General features: G+C 44.8%; 1 protein-coding gene and 1 pseudogene across 2 annotated transcripts in view; one reads left to right on the forward strand and one right to left on the reverse strand.

Moving 5' to 3' along the window:
* AP2B1 (adaptor related protein complex 2 subunit beta 1) overlaps nt 1–17,516 on the forward strand; it is a 125,073-nt gene extending 107,557 nt beyond the window's left edge. For both annotated transcript variants that reach the window (XM_021704518.1, XM_021704520.2), the window contains 4 exons: nt 1,115–1,199; nt 2,148–2,234; nt 8,576–8,730; nt 14,803–17,516. In XM_021704518.1, coding sequence (XP_021560193.1) covers nt 1,115–1,199; nt 2,148–2,234; nt 8,576–8,730; nt 14,803–14,877 — 402 coding nt within the window. In that variant the 3' untranslated portion in view covers nt 14,878–17,516. The remainder of the gene's footprint in view (nt 1–1,114; nt 1,200–2,147; nt 2,235–8,575; nt 8,731–14,802) is intronic.
* LOC110593270 lies at nt 11,198–11,633 on the reverse strand (annotated as a pseudogene).
* Nucleotides 17,517–18,271: the final 755 nt, after the last annotated feature.

Raw genomic sequence — 18,271 nt, forward strand, 5'->3', positions numbered from 1 at the left:
GAACTAGATATGCTGTTGAAGTGTAGACATTGGCCCCTAAGGGGCAGGGGGATAGCACTTTTTTACTTTATTTGCTTAGAGCAAAATAAACAAGAATGGTTACCAATTATAGGACTTGCCCAGAGAAATGTTTTCCAGTGATGCCAAGAGCATAGATGGGAGAGTTATTAGTGACAGAAACCAGTGGGAAATGGTGGTTTAGAGCAGTTCTCCTCCTCCTCCTTTCCCTTCGTACAGTCTGTGGTTTTTGTAATGTGCTGCAGTGAAACCTGCCTGTTTCTGAGTATATACACCAATTAGTGTCACCCCTGAATAAAAGTACTTAGTGTAGCTTTTTAGAACTACAAACAGCATGCTCTGAACTGAAGGGGCCGTGGTAGAATTGCAGCCTACCTAAATCAGAAGCTCATATTGTGAGGAGAAAATGCATTTCTTCGCTTGCGGCTTTTCCTTCTTCTAGTCATCAGATTTAACAGTGGTTGACCCAGCAAGCTTTTTCCAACTGTAGGGCTTAAGAAATAAGATTTTATAAGAGAAACAACTTTAAAACTTGTATCTGGGGCGGGGGTGGGGGCTGTATGGCGCCATTTACTTTGGAAAGAGGAAGAAATAAAGGTTTAGAGTCAAATTTGCATTTGATCCTGGTTCTTCTGTGCACTAGCAGTGTGACCCTGGATGTCACTTAATCTTTCTGAACTTCCATTCCTCGTCTGCAAAATGGGAGGGGAATGACATCTACTTTGGGATATTAATGAGAACTAAAAGTAATATCATTAATAGTACTTAGTAAGTGGTAACAGGAGCTACTATTAATAACCATAGAAACAAATAATAACTGAATGGGTTATTCTGGATGCAGAACTTGTGCCTTCAGTTTATCCCTCCAGGGGCTCCTGGAAAGAGGTAGAGTTGCAGGTTCTCAGAGTGCTCCAGCAGTGGAATGAGTAAGGATGTGCTTTGCAGCGTATGGGCTGGTAGGTCTTGATCTGGGGAGTCCTGCAACTGTCTAAAAGAGGAAGGAAATAGAGTGATACATTTCTAGACACATACCGCTCTTTCCCTCCTACCTGGCTTCCTATGATGTCCTAATTTTCCCTCGTTACTTTCCTGGCAGGTGGCTGTGAAAAACAATATTGATGTCTTTTACTTCAGCTGCCTCATCCCACTCAATGTGCTTTTTGTAGAAGATGGCAAAATGGGTAAGTACATCCTCCTGTCCTTCTGCCAAATATACCTTTGCCCTTCCTCTGAATGTCAGGCAGAGCATAGCCCAGAAGTACAAGTTCTTTTGAGATTTTTTTTTTAAAAGGGGAGGGGGGTAAGGCTGTTTTAAAGGTCTACTACTTGCTAATCATATTTATTCTCCTGAGTCACAGTTGGTATTGCCTTGCTGTTGGTCTCTATATCACATTGCCAGTTATCTGAATAATCCAGTCACTGCAGCACAGAGTAAGTGGTTTGGTGACAAGGAGATGTGGATTTGAATCTCACCTTGGCTGTGTATTCGCTGTGTGATTGTGACAAGGTGCTTAACTTTTCTGAGTCTCCGTTTGCAAGTTTGCAAAGCAGAAATAGTTATTGTAAAAGCTGGATGAGATAATATATGCAAATTGAGCACTTAGCCAGCCCTGTACTAAGTTCTTGCTGTCTCAAAATAAGAATTCAATAATTTGTAATAAACATTAATAATCCCCATGTGGTTGTTGACGTTTCTCTCTTCCCTTACTTATGAAACCACCATCTAATAAAACTCACTTATACTGGTACATATTAATTGTATTGGCACTTAATTGATTTGATTCTTACAGTGGCTCTTTGGGTAGGCAGGACAGATGTAATTACATATGATGAAATTAAGGATCAGAAAGATCACAAGAGTTACCCAAAGTCATGAAATAGGAAAACAGTGGAGCCAAGACTAAACTCTAGATGTCAACTTCTCCCGGTATATCTTAGTGCTGCTAATACGAGATTAATTGATGTGGAGTGTAGCACCTCTGCATAGCTAAGAATTGGCTCCAGTTCCAGGCCGCTCCTGGATATATTGTAAGAGCCAGAACTCCAAAAGAGAAATTATGTAAGGCACCAGAAATCAGACTATCGACAGACTGTGCACCCCCTTCCTTTCCCTCTGCTTCCCCATACAGAGCGCCAGGTCTTCCTTGCCACATGGAAGGATATTCCCAATGAAAATGAACTTCAGTTTCAGATTAAGGAATGTCACTTAAATGCTGGTGAGTAATGACTGAATTTCATGTGCATCTTATTAGATATTTGAAAATTTTGTCTTAACTCTTCTTTCCACATCTACCTGTTTCTGGTGGTTGTATGGTAGATATTTGACTTGTAAACTTCTCTTTAAAAACTTCAGGTACTTTGATACAGGTACTAGATTACTTCCAAGCTAACAGATTTCAGAAACAAACTAGGATGGGTCCATCCACCCAGTTCTTCAGTAGTCAAACCCGTGTTAGTCGTGTTATGTGTGCATCGTCCTGTGAGCCTCAGGTGACTGAAGCGCCAGTTGAGGATGTGCCCCTTCCCGGGAATTAAAAGGACTCTCCTTCTGTATCAACCTGTGGTATTGGAAGAAAGGTGACTCTCTGAGATCCTTAGGTAGAATCTTGTGTTTGTTACTAAACAAAAATACATCATAGTTGATTAAATTAGCCTTTTTTTTTTTAAGGGGCGCTTGGGTGGCTCAGTCGTTAAGCGTCTGCCTTTGGCTCAGGTCATGATCCCAGGGTCCTGAGATCGAGCCCCGCATCGGGCTCCCTGCTCGGCGGGAAGCCTGCTTCTCCCTGCTTGTGTTCCCTCTCTTGTTGTGTCTCTCTCTGTCAAACAAATAAACAGAATCTTAAAAAAAAAAAAAAAAAAAATAGCCTTTTTTTACTTGCCTTGTGTCAGCTTTCATAGGATGATACTAACCTCTTTAATCATCATTACAAAGCCCCAGACCCTTCTGTAGTTCATTTTATTACTATACTAGAACATCAAAGCAGTAACCCAAGAGGAGAAATAGTAGCTCTCAATCCCTAGCGCTTGATAGTGATAGGGCTTGTTTCACGAAGTTTCCTCGGGAATGGAGGGGCCCTGAGCTCCGCATTGTCCTGCCTCGGTCCCAGTCACTCTTTTTTGAGACTAGTGCACGGCTTTCTGAGTTTGAATGAAAATGAGCCTTGGTGCTTAGTCAGTACTTCCTCTTTCTTTTGTCTATTGTCTTGTGTGTTGGTGGCTCTCGTCTGGGGTTTTCGGCGTGCTGCCATCCCAGTGTCACTGGAGCGTTTCACTGGGAGGAAGAGGCAACATGGGACTACAGAGAAGGGGGAGAAACTCACGGTCCTCTCATTCCAACCTTTTCTTTTCAGCTTTTGTCTTTTGGGGCTCTGCGATGTGTTCATCCTCTGTGTTCAGACAAATCTTCTCTTACGGGGCTTCTCTTGAGCCTTTGGGGAGGTGTCTGAGCAGATAGTCTTCTATAATTTCCATTATAATTTCCATTCCACTAAGTTGATTCTCTTTAGGAACACCACACATCTGCCTTCTTCCTAACATATTCTTGGTCTAGGTTTCTCACCCTGACTGGTTATGTATGCATGTTTATTAAAATCTACATTTTTGCTGCATTTTCACCCAAAAATCATACTCAAATTGAGCAGCTTTTGGTGCCATATTCTAGGTAGATGACAGTGTTATCTGCCTTCTCTGAGGTTCACAGTCAGTTACCACAAACCTCATTTCATGAGTGTAGGAGCTTGGGTAGCCTTCCAAGGTATAAGCTGTGCTTCAGGAAGCTGTCAGGTGTAGAATCCAGAGTGGCTCCTGGTGAGAACCAGAGCAGATCCTGTTAGAGAGGCAACTTCCGTACCCAGCTTGGAAGAGACTCTTCATTGTAGTCACTCTTGCGGTAGTTGGTCCTATGGCAACATTTCATGTATTGCTCTCCTGAGAACACTTGTCCTTCAAAGAATAAAAGGGGGTTCTGTGTCAGTTAAAGCTGAAAAATGTAGCATGTGATGGGCCTCTGCTAGAAGTTGCCATTGCATGTGAGTGCACATAAAAGCTGAGGAGTCTGCCATTGAGGAAACATGTTTAACTCAATGTGAACTGAATTTATGGACCATGGAATTTAAAATTGCAAAACGCTTATTTTTAACATCTTGTGAAACACCAATGTTCCTTCCTTTTTTTTTTTTTAAAGGTTTTCTTTTTAAGTAATCTCTACACCCATCGTGGAGCTCAAACTCACACCCCCGAGATCAAGAGTCACTCGCTCCACTGACTGAGCCAGGCAGGCGCCCCAACACCAGTGTTCCTTGAGCATGATCTGGGGAACACTAGCCTATAGAGAAAAAAAAAAAGGCAAAGAATAATTGGAAAGAAGATTTGGTTTCAGGGGCACCTGGGTGGCTCAGTTGTTAAGCGTCTGCCTTCAGCTCAGGTCATGGTCCCAGGGTCCTGGGATCGAGCCCCACATCGGGCTCCCTGCTCGGCAGGAAGCCCGCTTCTTCCTCTCCCACTCCCCCTGCTTGTGTTCCCTCTCTCGCTGTGCCTCTCTCTGTCAAATAAATAAAACCTTTAAAAAATATATATATATTGGGTTTCAGACATCCAGTATGAAAGGGAAATGCTTTTTCAAAAAGAAAAGAGAAGTTTGGATGACTGAGGGTTTTAGTCTGGCCTGCCAAAATAATAGAAAAGATCCCCATGCTTCCAGATTGGAGTTCTGAACCCTTATTGAACCTTGGTGTACATTTATGATCTTGCCAAAGAGGAGGTGTCTGGCCTTCCTCCCAGTGGGGCTGTGTCCTCTGCTGTAGCCTGGCACAGTTTCTCAGAGCAAACTCAGTTCCGATCAGTTCTGCCATGGCTTCATGCCAATGCCTCACTGCCTTGGGTGCTCCAAATACCAGTAAATCGGTTTCTCAGTGACACACCACTTTATGGCCGCGCCGCACATGGAGTGGAAGGGACAACGGCCACTTTTGTTCTCTGGGAGCCCAACGCCATCATTTTCCCACACGAAATCACTGCTAATCTTGCAAGACCACTTCCTGCAACTAATCCTTTCTAGCTTTTCCTCTGCATCCATCCCAAGGTCTGGAGTGGCCTAGTCTTTACATTTCCTTCCAGTCCTGAGGGCTCTATTAACAGTATGTTTCCAGGTTTAGTGCCTTCTGATTCAACACCCTGGGTTTAGCTGGGAGCTAAAAATACCATCCTTTCCAGCTGATCTGCCCTAATCACAATAGCACCAACACTTTAAATAGCTTTTCTGTGCCAGAGTAGACATTTGACAGATGGAACTAACACTCTGAGGGCTATAGGAAGTCACAGGCTTTAAGGACTTTACCAACCTAGCCTTCTGCCTTTTCTTTTGCTCTTGCATTTCTTTCTAGAGAAGAAACAAGAAACCCTCTTCCCAAGCCTTAATAATTAATCAGATCTTAATAGAAAGGTATGTACGTAGGGATGCTTGTGGTACCACTAGTTGTATAATATTAGAAAATTTTAAATCTTGAAGGCACTAACGTATGGGCCTCCCTGCTTCCTAGCATTTGTCATCTCTTTTGGTGTCAAGAGTTCTGCATGAATCTGTTTTGCAGCCTACAATGTTAGCTACGTTTGGGGTTAGCATATGTCTGGGACCACTGTCTTAACTGCACAAGAACTAGTTGTAGCTCTAGAAAGGAAATTTTCTGGCAAGCAGTCTACAAGCATGTTTTTTTTAATTGTTTATTCTGAAAAGCTCAGTGGCATATTGTGTCTCTAAACACTAGTTAGGCACTACAGTAAGGGATGGATCTTTCTTCTGGTGTGGGGACTTAGGTAGGGGTGAGTTCTGTTTCTCTGGTTTGCTGTAATCCTCCCTATCTTTGGGACATTTCATAAATGAAATGCTTCGCTGGCCAGCACTTAAATATAGTTTGGTTGCTCAAGCAGTAAAAAGTGTTGTTTTTGGCAGTCATACTAGTTTTGGATTTGGTTGGCCCCAAGTGCAAATTTCCCCTTTCCACTCTCTAATACGAGTACCATCCTCCCTCTTACTGCTTCTGGAAGAAGTGTGACCTTAGCTAAAGTAGGAAGATGAAGACCACATTCACACCTCCTCAGAGTTTAGGCCCCGGACTCAAAGAGCCAACTTTGGGAAAGAAGATGAACCAGAAGAAATCACAACTGGAAGCAAATATAAACCTATTTGACATCTTTTCTTATTCTCTCCTTTGGGGCAGAGCTCCGTGTCTTTACATTTCCTTCTCATTCTCAGATTCTTACAACAGTGGTAAGATTACATCTGATTTCCCAGGAGTTCAGGTGTGTAAAAGGAAAAACTATGATATCTTGTCAAGAAGTGTATCCCAGTCAAGAGGCACTTGGCTGGCTCAGTCGGAAGAGCATGCGATTCTTGTCCTCAGGGTCGTGAGTTTGAGCCCCGCGCTGGATGTAGAGATTACTAAAAAAAAAATAAATAAATAGGGGCGCCTGGGTGGCTCAGTTGTTAAGCGTCTGCCTTCGGCTCAGGTCATGATCCCAGGGTCCTGGGATCGAGCCCTGCATCGGGCACCCTGTTCTGCGAGAAGCCTGCTTCTCCCTCTGCCCCTCCCTCTGCTTGTGTTCCCTCTCTCGCTGTGTCTCTCTCTGTCAAATAAATAAATAAAAAATCTTAAAAAAAAAAAAACAAGCCCCCCATGTCTTAAAACAAGACATTCCTGTCAAAACGCATTAGCCAAACTCCAGCTGGTGGTGTTGCCTAGCAACTCAGTCTAAGCTGCAAGAGCCCTTCATTATGGGAACCAAGGTGGCAGAACTGCCTGACCCCTGAGAAGGTGATTAAAAAGCACGTGGAGGCCCCCTCCTCCACGTATTGCATATAACAACCCAGAGATAGACTTTTGAGCTCCTCAAAGATAGCCGGTTCTTAAGCTATAGCTGCTCTGCTTGTTGTTGGTGAAAACCTTGGAGGGAAAAGGGAAAGAGTCAAGTCACAACTAAATGTGGTGCAAATGTTTAGTGACTGGCCTTTTGTGCCTCCTCCCCTGAGCTCTCATTGGTTTGAATGTGAGGAAAAGACATGAGAGGAAGAACTGCTTCCAAAATTAGCCAGCATCCAAGCAGGTGGGGGTTTCTAATGCCAATGGCAGTACATCTAGCCCGGCATCTCCAGCCCCAGGGTCAGAGGCTTCTTCACGGGGGTTGATGGCAAGTACCTCTTATATCCCAGGTACCGTGGGAGGCACAGCGATGAAAAACGCCAGGGTCCCTGTGCTCAGAGAGCTTCTCTAGGAGAGCAGGGAGGCCAGCCATCATGGCATCCGTTTCCTAGAGAGCACAACAGAATAGGATGGATTTTTATGTGGAGAACTCCTGAAGTCAGCACGAGTAATTTCGAATTCTCATCAGAAATGAACATCCTAAACTTATCAACAAAGAAGCAGTGTTTATCGTCTCTATTCTTCAAGTTTCTTTCTCTGATGCTTCAGCATCTCTCCTCTTAGCAGTGAGAGAACAAGGAGAGAGAAATGACCTTTCATTGCAGACCTTCGTGTCTCTTTGATGTGGTAGTCACAGGGAGGACCCCAAATACCAACCTGTTCTCACCCTGGGTTGGTGACTCCAAAGGCCTCTGCTATGACAGCTCAGGGTATATAGAGCCTGGTGGCAGTCATCTTAGCGCAACTTCATTCTTTCTTAGTCTTTTGTTGAGACTTTTTCTTTATTTATTTGGAGGCATGATATTCCCTGCAGGCTTAAGAAATCTTTTTTTTTTTTAAGCATCCAGGTTAATAAACTTGACTTGCAGGATTTCTGCAACTCTGTGCCCTTTTCTGATCCTGGCACATGAGTCCAGAGTGGCTCACGGTGAAGTAGAGAGTAAATGTGGATTTGGTCATCAGTCTGTGTGTCCCTTTGGTCATCAGTCTGTGTATCCCTGTAGCTCTGGGATCAGTGTTCCAGAAATGAATGCCAACACGGCAGTCACCGTGGCACCACCCATACACCCATTGCTGTCCTTGCCCTCTTCGGAGCATTTTTATCTGTGTAGCACCTAGTTTAAGACTACCCACTCTGCGGGGCACCTGGGTGGCTCAGTCATTAAGCGTCTGCCTTCGGCTCAGGTCATGATCCCAGGGTCCTGGGATCGAGCCCCACATCGGGCTCCCTGCTCGGCGGGAAGCCTGCTTCTCCCTCTCCCACTTCCCCTGCTTGTGTTCCCTCTCTCACTGTGTCTCTCTCTGTCAAATAAATAAATAAAATCTTTAAAAAAAAAAAAAAAAAAGATTACCCACTCTGCTGACCCGCCATAATCTCCACAGGTAATATTTTCACTAGTGTTTAGTTGCACCTTGCTCTGTTTTCTGTCCTGGAATCTGTTAGGCACTTCCGGAGCCTCTTCCTCACCCTGTGCTATTGTATTGTGGGAGAAGGGCCTTCTGAAATGTGTGCGTGCGTGTGTGCGTGACGGCACTTCTCAGGAGACTGTGTACACGTGTAACCTGGCTCGTAAGGATGTCAGAAAAGTGCATTTGTTTGATACTTTAATTGAAGGTGTTGAATTTTGAATCTGTGTTCCTAGACACTGTTTCCAGCAAATTGCAAAACAACAATGTTTATACTATTGCCAAGAGGAATGTGGAAGGGCAGGACATGCTGTACCAATCCCTGAAGCTCACGAATGGTATTTGGATTTTGGCTGAGCTACGTATCCAGCCAGGAAACCCAAATTATACGGTAAGTCCTTTCTCGAGGTGGATGAGATGGGTTCTTAGCACGGTGGAAAGACCTGGAGGAGGCGCTTCACACCCCAGATAGCCAAAACAAGCAGTCAATCAAGAAGTCCCCAGTGACCTCCTCGGAAGACCTTCTCTAAGGAGTGCTGCGGTACTCCTTCCCCTGGTATATGCTGAGTGACTCACAATACTGTGCACGTGGTGCTCTGACAAGCTGCTCTCAGAGAGGGTTGTCTCCATAGCTCATTTCAAGAAGGCCTTCTTTCCTGCTTTTAAGAGTTCGTGACCTAAGGCTGTCAGAGTCCTAGACACATGAGCCTTTTTTTTAGCTGCACGTATGCCCCAAAGACCGTGCTGAGAAAGGTGAGGCAAAACTGGGGCACACCTTTGGAAGGCTGCAAGGGGACTGTAGTTTGGAAAAACTCCTTCAGGACCATACTGGACTAAAATTAAAATCCTGGCAATATTTTTAGAGCAGGAGCGATTGCCTTGAACAACAAAGACTACACTGCAGGCACCGGACATGTGTTTGCTGTTGTGAAGTGTGATCTCCCAATAGGATGCTGCCTGTCATCGCCTGTTGTAAAATAAAAGCCCTTGGGTTGGGGACAATATCTTATTCTTCGGTTATCTTTGAAGCTTCTTAGGCTGTTTTGAAGGAAGGGACAGAAGAGAATACCGTTCAATATTGAATAACTGAGGAAGCTGAACAGAAGACTAAGGGGGCATTTTAGCCATTTAGCTGAGAAAAGCCTATGACCACATTCCTTTATTTTAACAGCCAAGTCTGTTTTCATTAGCATTCATCAAGGGAATAGTACCACCCAGAACTGAGAATTCTTGATGTTTTCCCCACTAGTTCCCTCCCTTGAAGCAGCTGGGAGAGAGAGAGTGTGTGTGTGTGTGTGTGTGCGTGCGCACGCATGCTCGGTCCTATCAAGCTAGATTTCTGTGAGTGGGAAACTTCAGGCTTCCTCCATGAAGTAGACACTCCTCCCACCCACCTTGTCCTCCAACAGTCTTGTCTTTTTTGGAAAGAAACTACCCCATCATTTACTTTGAGTTCCCTAAGAAAGGAAAAAGCCCTTCTGTGCTGTTCCTGGAAGGGCTGGTCTTCACTGTAAAATCAAGGTCTTGTAAAATAACTCCCATTTTCTTCCTTAGAAATGTGCTCAAAGAGAGAGAGTGTGTGTGTGTGTTTTGTTTTGTTTATCATCCACCATCTTATTGTATACAATCTTTCATCTCAGCTAAGTTAAAGAAGCTGATTACTCCTAGTATGCAGATGAGGAAACCAAAGTTAAGAATGATTAGCGACTTGGAGCACCTGGGTGGCTCAGTTAGTTCAAGTGTCCTACTTGATTTTGGCTCAGGTCATGATCTCAGGGTTGTGAGATCGAGCCCTGTATTGGGCTCCGTGCTGGGCGTGGAGGCTACTTACGATTCTCTCCCTCTCCCCCTAGGCATCCTCTCTCCCCATCTCTTTAAAAAAAAAAAAAAAAAAAAGAATGATTAGCAACTTTTTCCAAGATCATGTAATTTGTTGGTAGGTGTGTTGTGCTTAGAATTCAGGTTATCTCTTGACCCTTCCTACCATATTCATTGTAAGGATAGCGAGAATTTTGAGAAGGACCTCTTAATGTCACCGTCTTAAACATAATTTAAAATTTCTTAACTTTTTATTTTGAAATAATTTGAGACCCACAAAAAAATTTTAAAATAGTTCCAAGTTCCCATGTATCCTTCACCCAGTTTTCCCCATTGATAACATCTTACACACCCATAGTACATTTTCTTTTTTCTTTTTCTTTTTTTAAGTAGGCTCCATGCCCAACATGGGGTTGAACTCATGACCTGGAGATCAAGCGTTTCATGCTCTACCAACTGAGCCAGCCAGGCGCCCCCATACTACATTTTCAAACAGAGGATTGATGTTGGTACAACACTATTAGCTAAACTATAGACCTTACTCAGATTTTTCCAAGTCGTACATTACTATATTTTGTTGTTGATGGTGGTGGTCTGGGAGTGTGCAGCACTGTGCAGTCTTATCACGTGTGTGTAGACTTGTATAACCACCACCACCGTCAGGACATAGAACCATTCCATCACCATGGACAAATTCTGTTCTTGCTTTCCCTTTATAGACTCTCACCCAGCCCTAAGCCCTGGCAACCACTGATGTTTTCTCCATTACTATAATTTTGTCATTTTGAGTGTTATATAAATTTAAATTCTTACAGTGTGAAACCTTTTTTGAGATTTATTTTTCCCATTTAGCACCATACCCTTGACGTTCATCCAGGTTGTTAGTGTGTATCTGTAGTTCTTCTTTATGACCAAGTAGTGGTCCCCCATATGGATATACCATAGCTTACCCATTCACCTGTTAAAGGACATTTCTTCACCTACATAAATATTTTTTTTCATTTTAACAGTTTTTATTTAAAGTCGTATATAAGATTACTTCACTCCTGGTCCTCAGTTGTTTCTTCTTTATATTTGCCCTTTTCCTTTCCTACTTGGTGAGATTTGGCTTTCTGTTCGAGGATCTTTTTGCGGTCTTTGTATACTTAGAGCCTAGTGCTAACCACCTTGCCAGGGTGAGTGCCCACATGGACAGTCGTCCATCCGCCTTCTCTCGCTGTGCTCGTTCAGTGTAGATGACGTATTTCTTCCTGTAAACCTGGACGACTTTGCCAATTTGCTGACCTCTGTAAAGTGTCCTCACACAACCTGTACTTCATCATGCTTTCGGATGGGCATGGATCGCACATTGTACTTCTGTCTCAGCTCTTTGGAAAGCGGGGAAGACATAATCTTCCTGCAAATGTGGGAGGGTGCATTGAAATGCCTTTTATGGTTCCTGCTCTGGTCAGAAGTCACAAAGGGATTGAACTTCATTTGGCTGCTGGTGCTTCAGTAAGGGCTGCAAAAGGAAAGGGCCCCCTATATATTTTTTTAATTTTAATTTTGAGATAATTATAGGTTTATGTGCAGTTGTAAGAAATAATCCAGTGGGAATTTGTCCTCATGGTGCCTTTTTTTTTTTAAGATTTATTTATTTGAGAGAGCAAGAGGAGGGGGAGGGGGAGGGAGAGAATCTTAAGCAGATTCCCCGCTGAACATAGAGCCCAGCGTGGGGCTTGATCTCATGACCTTGAGGTCATGACCTGAGCCAAAATCAGGAGTTGGATGCTTAACCCACTGAGCCACCCAGGTGCCCTGACTCACGGTGCCTTTTTATAGCCACACCCAGCTCCCTTCTTTCCTTATATTTATAAATGGTAAATTTGTTTATACTTCCTTGCCCTCTTTCCTGTTTTCCATCCATCTGGTGACTGGGTTCCTTCTGCCCACAGAACAATCCAAATTTTCCCTCACAGCATCTGACACAGACCTAATCCATTCACCTAAATGGTGCTGCAGACTTCAGAATCCCTTGGGCCCCTTCCCTTCTCTCCATCACCCTAAACACCCATTACAATATTGATCTGTCTCCAGTATTGAGGAGGAAGGAAATCTGGTTGAGCCAGTACTAATGGCAGGAGGACCAATGGTCCCTTAGCCTCTTAAGAGGTTAATAAATTATTCCCACCCCCCACCCAGTCCTTATAGTATTTAAACGTTTATCCTATAAGGATGAGGCCCCATCATTCCAAGTAACTACATCTTATTTGGAAAGATAAATTGTCTCTGGTGGGAAAGTGTTCCAGACTGTAAACCAGAAGTGGATGTGTTAAGTCCTTGGCTTACTTAGCCATGAGAGGTGATTCTTCTTTCCTTGATGGGTCTAGTTGGGTGACATTCCTGAGTGGTTGGTATTAAAGATGTGTCGCATAAATAGACCAGCAGTTCAAAAGTTAAAACCCTAGTAAGGTCTCTTTTCCCTTAGGAGTCATACAAAATGAGACCCAGAGTCCTAGCTTTATTTTATAAGTCAAATTATTTAGCTGCTTTGTTCTTTATGTATGTTTCCCTTTTTTACTTTCTTCAGGAATTAGCAAAATCCTTTTTCTTTTTTTTTTTTTTTAATTCATTCTAGCTTGTCTTAGCTGTACTAGTTGGAAAGCAAGGATGAGTTTAAGTCTAAACCTGATCCTTTGTTAAAGGTTGGCATGGCTTGGCAGGCCAGGGTTGGGCTGGGGGTAGTATGATATAAAGGGAGAGAGAGGGAGAGATTGATTTTTCCTCATCAACACCCCCCCCCCCCCCCCCCTCCAAAGAGCAGCAGAAACTCAAGAGTCCAGCCCTGATCAGTTCATGACTACTCCCCCCCGCCCCCCCCCATGCTAGCCTTGGCAGATGGGGTTTTTGTAGAGGAAGGCAACATTTCCTTATCAGTCATGAACCAAAAAAAAAAAAAAAAAAATCAGTCTCCCAACTGGTAGATCTTCAAGTATTGTTACAAAGATATGGAAGAAATATTTTGGGGGGAGAGGAACCACCCCTCTTTAGTCTGAGAGTTAACTCCCAAAGGCTGTTCTTATTCTTTTTAGCTTCCTCTCCTCCTCCTCTTCTGAACCCACTTACTCTCCCACAAGAATTTTCCTCAACAATGACAGTGGAGAGACTGTGGAGGAGGATTGCCTCTATAGGGAGCTTGAAAGTCAGGGACATGCCTATAGCTGCTGCTTTGACCAAAGTAGGGAGCTGTTTTCTATGCATATTTATACTCTTAAAGTAGTTGGGGTTTTTTGTTTGGGAGTTTGTGTGTGTGTGTGTGTGTTTTTACATTTGTCAGAATTGTCTTCCTGATTAATGTCAAGCAGCAACTTTGGAAGTGCCTTAGAAACTGACTATTAAAGCTGTAAATAAATAGAGCCTCTTTTGATGTTCTTTTGTTTGGTTGGTTTTGTTTTATTTTTTGCCTTTTGGGTTTTTTTAAAGTAATCTCTGTGCCCAAGGTGGGGCTAGAACTCACAACCCTGAGATCAAGAGTTACATGCTCTACCAACTGAGCCAGCCGGGCGCCCCTGTTCTTTGTATTTTTTAAATTTGACTTTCAGTTTTGAGGATGTGAGTTTTTTCAAGACATTCAGGGCTGACCAATATCTTGATATTTTTGCCAAAAATATTCTCACCTTTTGTGTACTGTGTGAAATCATCTGGTATCTCTGAGAATAAAGAGGTAAAATAATCTCAAATCTCATAGGGCTATGTGGCGAAAGACAACTTCTGCCTGTCTGCCCTAATAAAGGCGGACAATGGTATCTGTAATGCAGAAAGCAAACATTAAATTTTCTGGTTCTAAACGCAGTTTGCAGGCTTCTACTGTTATGTTATTGTCAGTAATATTTGTCCTAATCTGATACAGAGATTTCAAATCTGGGTTTAAGTTTTGTGCTCATTGACCCCCAAAGTGAAAACCTCAGTGTTCAACACTGAAATCGTGTTAACTGTTTCCGTGTTGGGTTGGTGACTGTGAGGCTGGAAGAAGCGAGGCGGCAGGAGTGTCCGCTTTGCCTGTTGGAGGAGGCTGCAGGTACATGAGGAAGCTGTTGCCAGGAATTGCTGTCTGCTTATACTAAGTCTCTTGTGTTCTTGTTTTCCTTCCCTCACAGCGTGTTTGCTGTCCTCGGTGTAATACAGAAAGGACCTCACTTTTATTTCGCTCGATTGTACACCCTCCTGGACTGTGCCTGACCTAAGCATCCTTGTTTGAGTGGGAGGCTGGGGCAGGCAGCTGAAGTGACCACCAGCGAGTTAGGGTTTAGCCCTTCCTTTCTCATTTGGTAATAACCCCTGTGACTCTTAGCAAAGCCTTGGAGCAGCTATGCCCCTACAGTCAGGGGTTTTGATGTGTTTAGTATTACTCTTGGTATTTAGTGTTAGTATTCCTAACCTCATGGTCCCACAGAGAATGTAGATGGAAACACAGCACAACTTGACATTGATTAAATTGAAAATGTAAAACCCATAGAACTTCTTAACAGAATCTCCTGGTTTGGCTTCTCAGTGATAGAAGCCCCTCTCTCTTTGAATCAGAAAGAGATTTTCTTGAACTGAGTCTTGGATACCTTTTGAGCTCATGCCAGCCTCCATCCTAATCTTCTCCTTTTCCTCCTAACAGCTGTCGCTGAAATGTAGAGCTCCCGAAGTCTCTCAGTACATCTATCAGGTCTACGACAGCATTTTGAAAAACTAATAGACTGGTCCGGGGCCCTCTGGCCACCCTGTGATTGGTGCAAGCCAAGAACTCTTAACTGGAAGAAATCGTATTGCCGTGTAGAATCTGAACCCAAACACACTGAGGCCGCCCACCAAGGTAGTGACTAGTCTAACCTGTGCTAACATTAGGGCACAACCTGTTGGATAATTTTAGCTTCCTGTGAAAATTTGTAACCACTGCTTCGATCACACCCCACCTCTTGCCACCTGCCTCTGCGATCTGTCCTTACTTGTGAGCTTCTCCATAGTGTAGTTTGATATTTTGTAATTGAGAGCTCATTTCAAAAGCAGAAAAAGACAAAAAATATTAAAGCAAGGAAAAGTGTCACTGAAACATAAACTGCACTTTATTGTATTACATTTTTGTACATATGAGAAGTGGAGGGAATAGCGTACCTGGTAGAAAGTGTGAAAACAACCGACCGCCATGAACCGCACAGTCCTGGAGGAAGAGACGCGGTCCTTTGCCCACCCTGGGAGGGGTTCTCTTATCTGTGGCAACCTTGTCCCTGGTTATGTGGGTTTTCACTTTTTTTTCTCTCTCCAAACTCCCTTTCCTTGTGATTACACCTAACCCGTCCTGTCGTCTCATTTTATGGCTCTGCAGTCGGGAATGGGGGTCTTCCTTGAAGGCGGCTTCAGGGGGCAGGAAATAGGGCCTCTCAGCTAAAGCTGAGAGAAATTAGAACTTACTACATTCCTTTCCCTCGATCTAACCCACAGTTCACACCGATCAAGGAATTTTCGTAGAGATGGGTAACAGGAACCAAAATATGCTGCCCCCACTCCCTGCCCTGGATTTAATTTAATTCTCAGGTCCAATTCAGATCTAAAATCATGGTTTTAGAGTTGAAACAGACTTTAAGTAATAACTTACCCAACCCTGGTTTTCCTAAAATGGAAAAAGTCAAAAGGCAAAACAGATGTTAACTGCCTGAGGCCTTTTAGCTGTTGGGGGGTGGGGGACTGGGTCTCCTAAATCCCCATCAGTGTTGTTTTCACTACATTTTCACTAATGTATTTCTTAGTGAAATTTTCACTAATTTTCCTTTCTTCAATGCCTTTCTCTTGCCTTCTCTGTGCCTGTTTTCTTTGTGGCTCTTCTTGTACTCCATACTGATTTTGGCACTCCATTCATTGGCATCAGGTGGCAGCAGAGTATCTCTCTTCAATTACTGGAAGGTAAACCCAGATGCCAGAATGAGAGAGTAACTAAACGTTTCCCCACATGCTTCTGGAGCCACAGTCCTTGAGGCCAGCAGGGCGGGTGCAGACGAAGTGAGACAGAGTGAGCTTAGAGAGGTCACAGACTCATTTGATCCCATTAGCTCTCCGATCTGCCCTGTCACTTAGGCTCCACGCCAGTTGAGACCATCTCGGAGGGTCAGGCAGTCTTGTCCTCTCTCAGAAGCTGGGGAGGTGTGAAATCCCCTTCCTTAACACTTTGGGTGTGTTTTGTCAAAGGATGCTTTTGTGCCCAAAGCACCAACTGTAGCAGTGTTCACACTGTTACATCTCTGGGCACTTGTCACACTGCCTGGTACCCAGTATTCAGGATCCATGAACACGACCGCCCTTCTCAGCTGCCCCACACAAGTCAGAGGCACTTCGGGTCCCAAAGGGCTCATGTTGAACTCAGACCTTGGCATGAGTCCAAGAGGAGGAACCCTAGAAAACAAGAGCAGAAGCCACCCCACAGCCCTGTCATGACTGAAATAACCCTGATTCATACCAGTTACAGAGCTTGGGGGGAGTGGGTCCCCCAAAGCAGTTTCCTAAGCCTGGAGACTCCACGAGAAGAATGACTGGGGCAGGGGTACGGGGAAGAGGGAGGAACTAGCGTCCTGCCCTCACCGCCCCTGAGGCACGTGGAGAGTAGGAGGTAGCACAGGAAAAATGTTCGGGGGGTCGGTAGGTTGCCTGTGTGTCGGGTGGAAAAGCAGGTTGATCGTTTCCTTGTTGGGAAATCATTCGTGGAGTCGGACGGACGCAGGCAGTGAAGAAGGTTCACACTACAAGTACCGTGTTCTCACTCAGAGCAAACTGTAATTCCACAAGGAAGTGCGTGTCAGCTAAGCAGACAGAAGACAGTTTATGCCAGAGTATGGCCCTCGGCCCCTGAAACGAGGCTTCTGTCAGCCTCCCCAGCAGCGATGGGTAATAGCTACTGTTCTCGGCTCCCTGGACTGAGCCAACCCGGGAATCCTTCGCGCCTTGGGGAGCCTGCCTCCCACTGCCCCCCGCCCCCCCGAGCGGTTAGGGAGGGATTCTGTTCCGTGGAAGAGGACCTCTCTCCTGAAGAGACAGCACCTGTTGCCTCCACTGCAGCTTCCCTTTTGGTCCGCATCGAGCCCGGCCGAAGTGGGGCGACGGAGTGAAGATTGCCCTCCATTCTCTCCTCTGCCTCAGTATGTCTTTGTAACGTCCGCTAGTGTCATACAAAGGGCAGGGAAGCACACACACACCCAGAACTCTTGCTGGTCAGAGATTCCCTGAGTGTCTGTCCTCGCCCGAGCCTGTCTCGTGTGTCTGTGTTGTGAAGCTTGGGACTCTGGAGAGAAATTGGGAGTGGGAGGGGTAAATGTTGCCCTAGGAATGCTTATCATTCTTTGGTTGTTGGGATCTGTTCTTGGGGTGGGTGGGGGTTGGGGGGGAAGCTTGACCTTGTGTCTTCGTCAATAAACTCATTTACACAAAATGAAGTTTGTGGTCTGTACTTTGTTCACAGAATGGACGCTCTAGGACACAACACTGCTGCCCAGGAGAGGGATGGGGCATTAAGAACCATACTACTAGAACTTTTCTTTCAGTGGCCCCAACCCTCCCAGGGATTTAGCCAGATGAAATTAAGATTGACCTGAGGAAGAATCCTATACCTTTTGCGGAGGCTTCTGTTAACCAAGCCCCATATCAGCACCACAGGCCGGAAGTGCTCGCAGGAGCCAGTCTGTTCCCTGGCAGATTCCCTGCTAGGGCCCCAGGCCCAGGGTCCCAGCGGCAGAAGCAGCCTGGCAGAGCTACTCTCACCAGTTTCCTGTTACCCAGGACGATTCATCTCGAAATGTATAAAAAGCCGCTGGGACCTGAACTCGGGGCTCGTGTGTTCCCAAGTGAATAGAATTAAGGCTTGAAAGCAAGCTTCCCTAGGAGTTCAAGTCTAGTCACCTGCATCGCAGGAGCCCAGGACCCAGGTGTTGTCAAGCTAGAGGCCCCACCCTAGATTCTGATGAGCGAGGGCCTCCAAAGTCTCACAACCTGGAGCGGGGTAAGGAGGCTAAGGGATCCAACACCAAGATGCCCATAGACTCGTCCCCAAACCTGTCACCTCTAGAGTGAATGTGTGTAAGCTGCTTTGCGCAGTGCTCAGCAGT

This window comes from Neomonachus schauinslandi, chromosome 15 (assembly GCF_002201575.2).
Source record: "Neomonachus schauinslandi chromosome 15, ASM220157v2, whole genome shotgun sequence".
In the NCBI taxonomy this organism is placed as follows: Eukaryota; Metazoa; Chordata; class Mammalia; order Carnivora; family Phocidae; genus Neomonachus; species Neomonachus schauinslandi.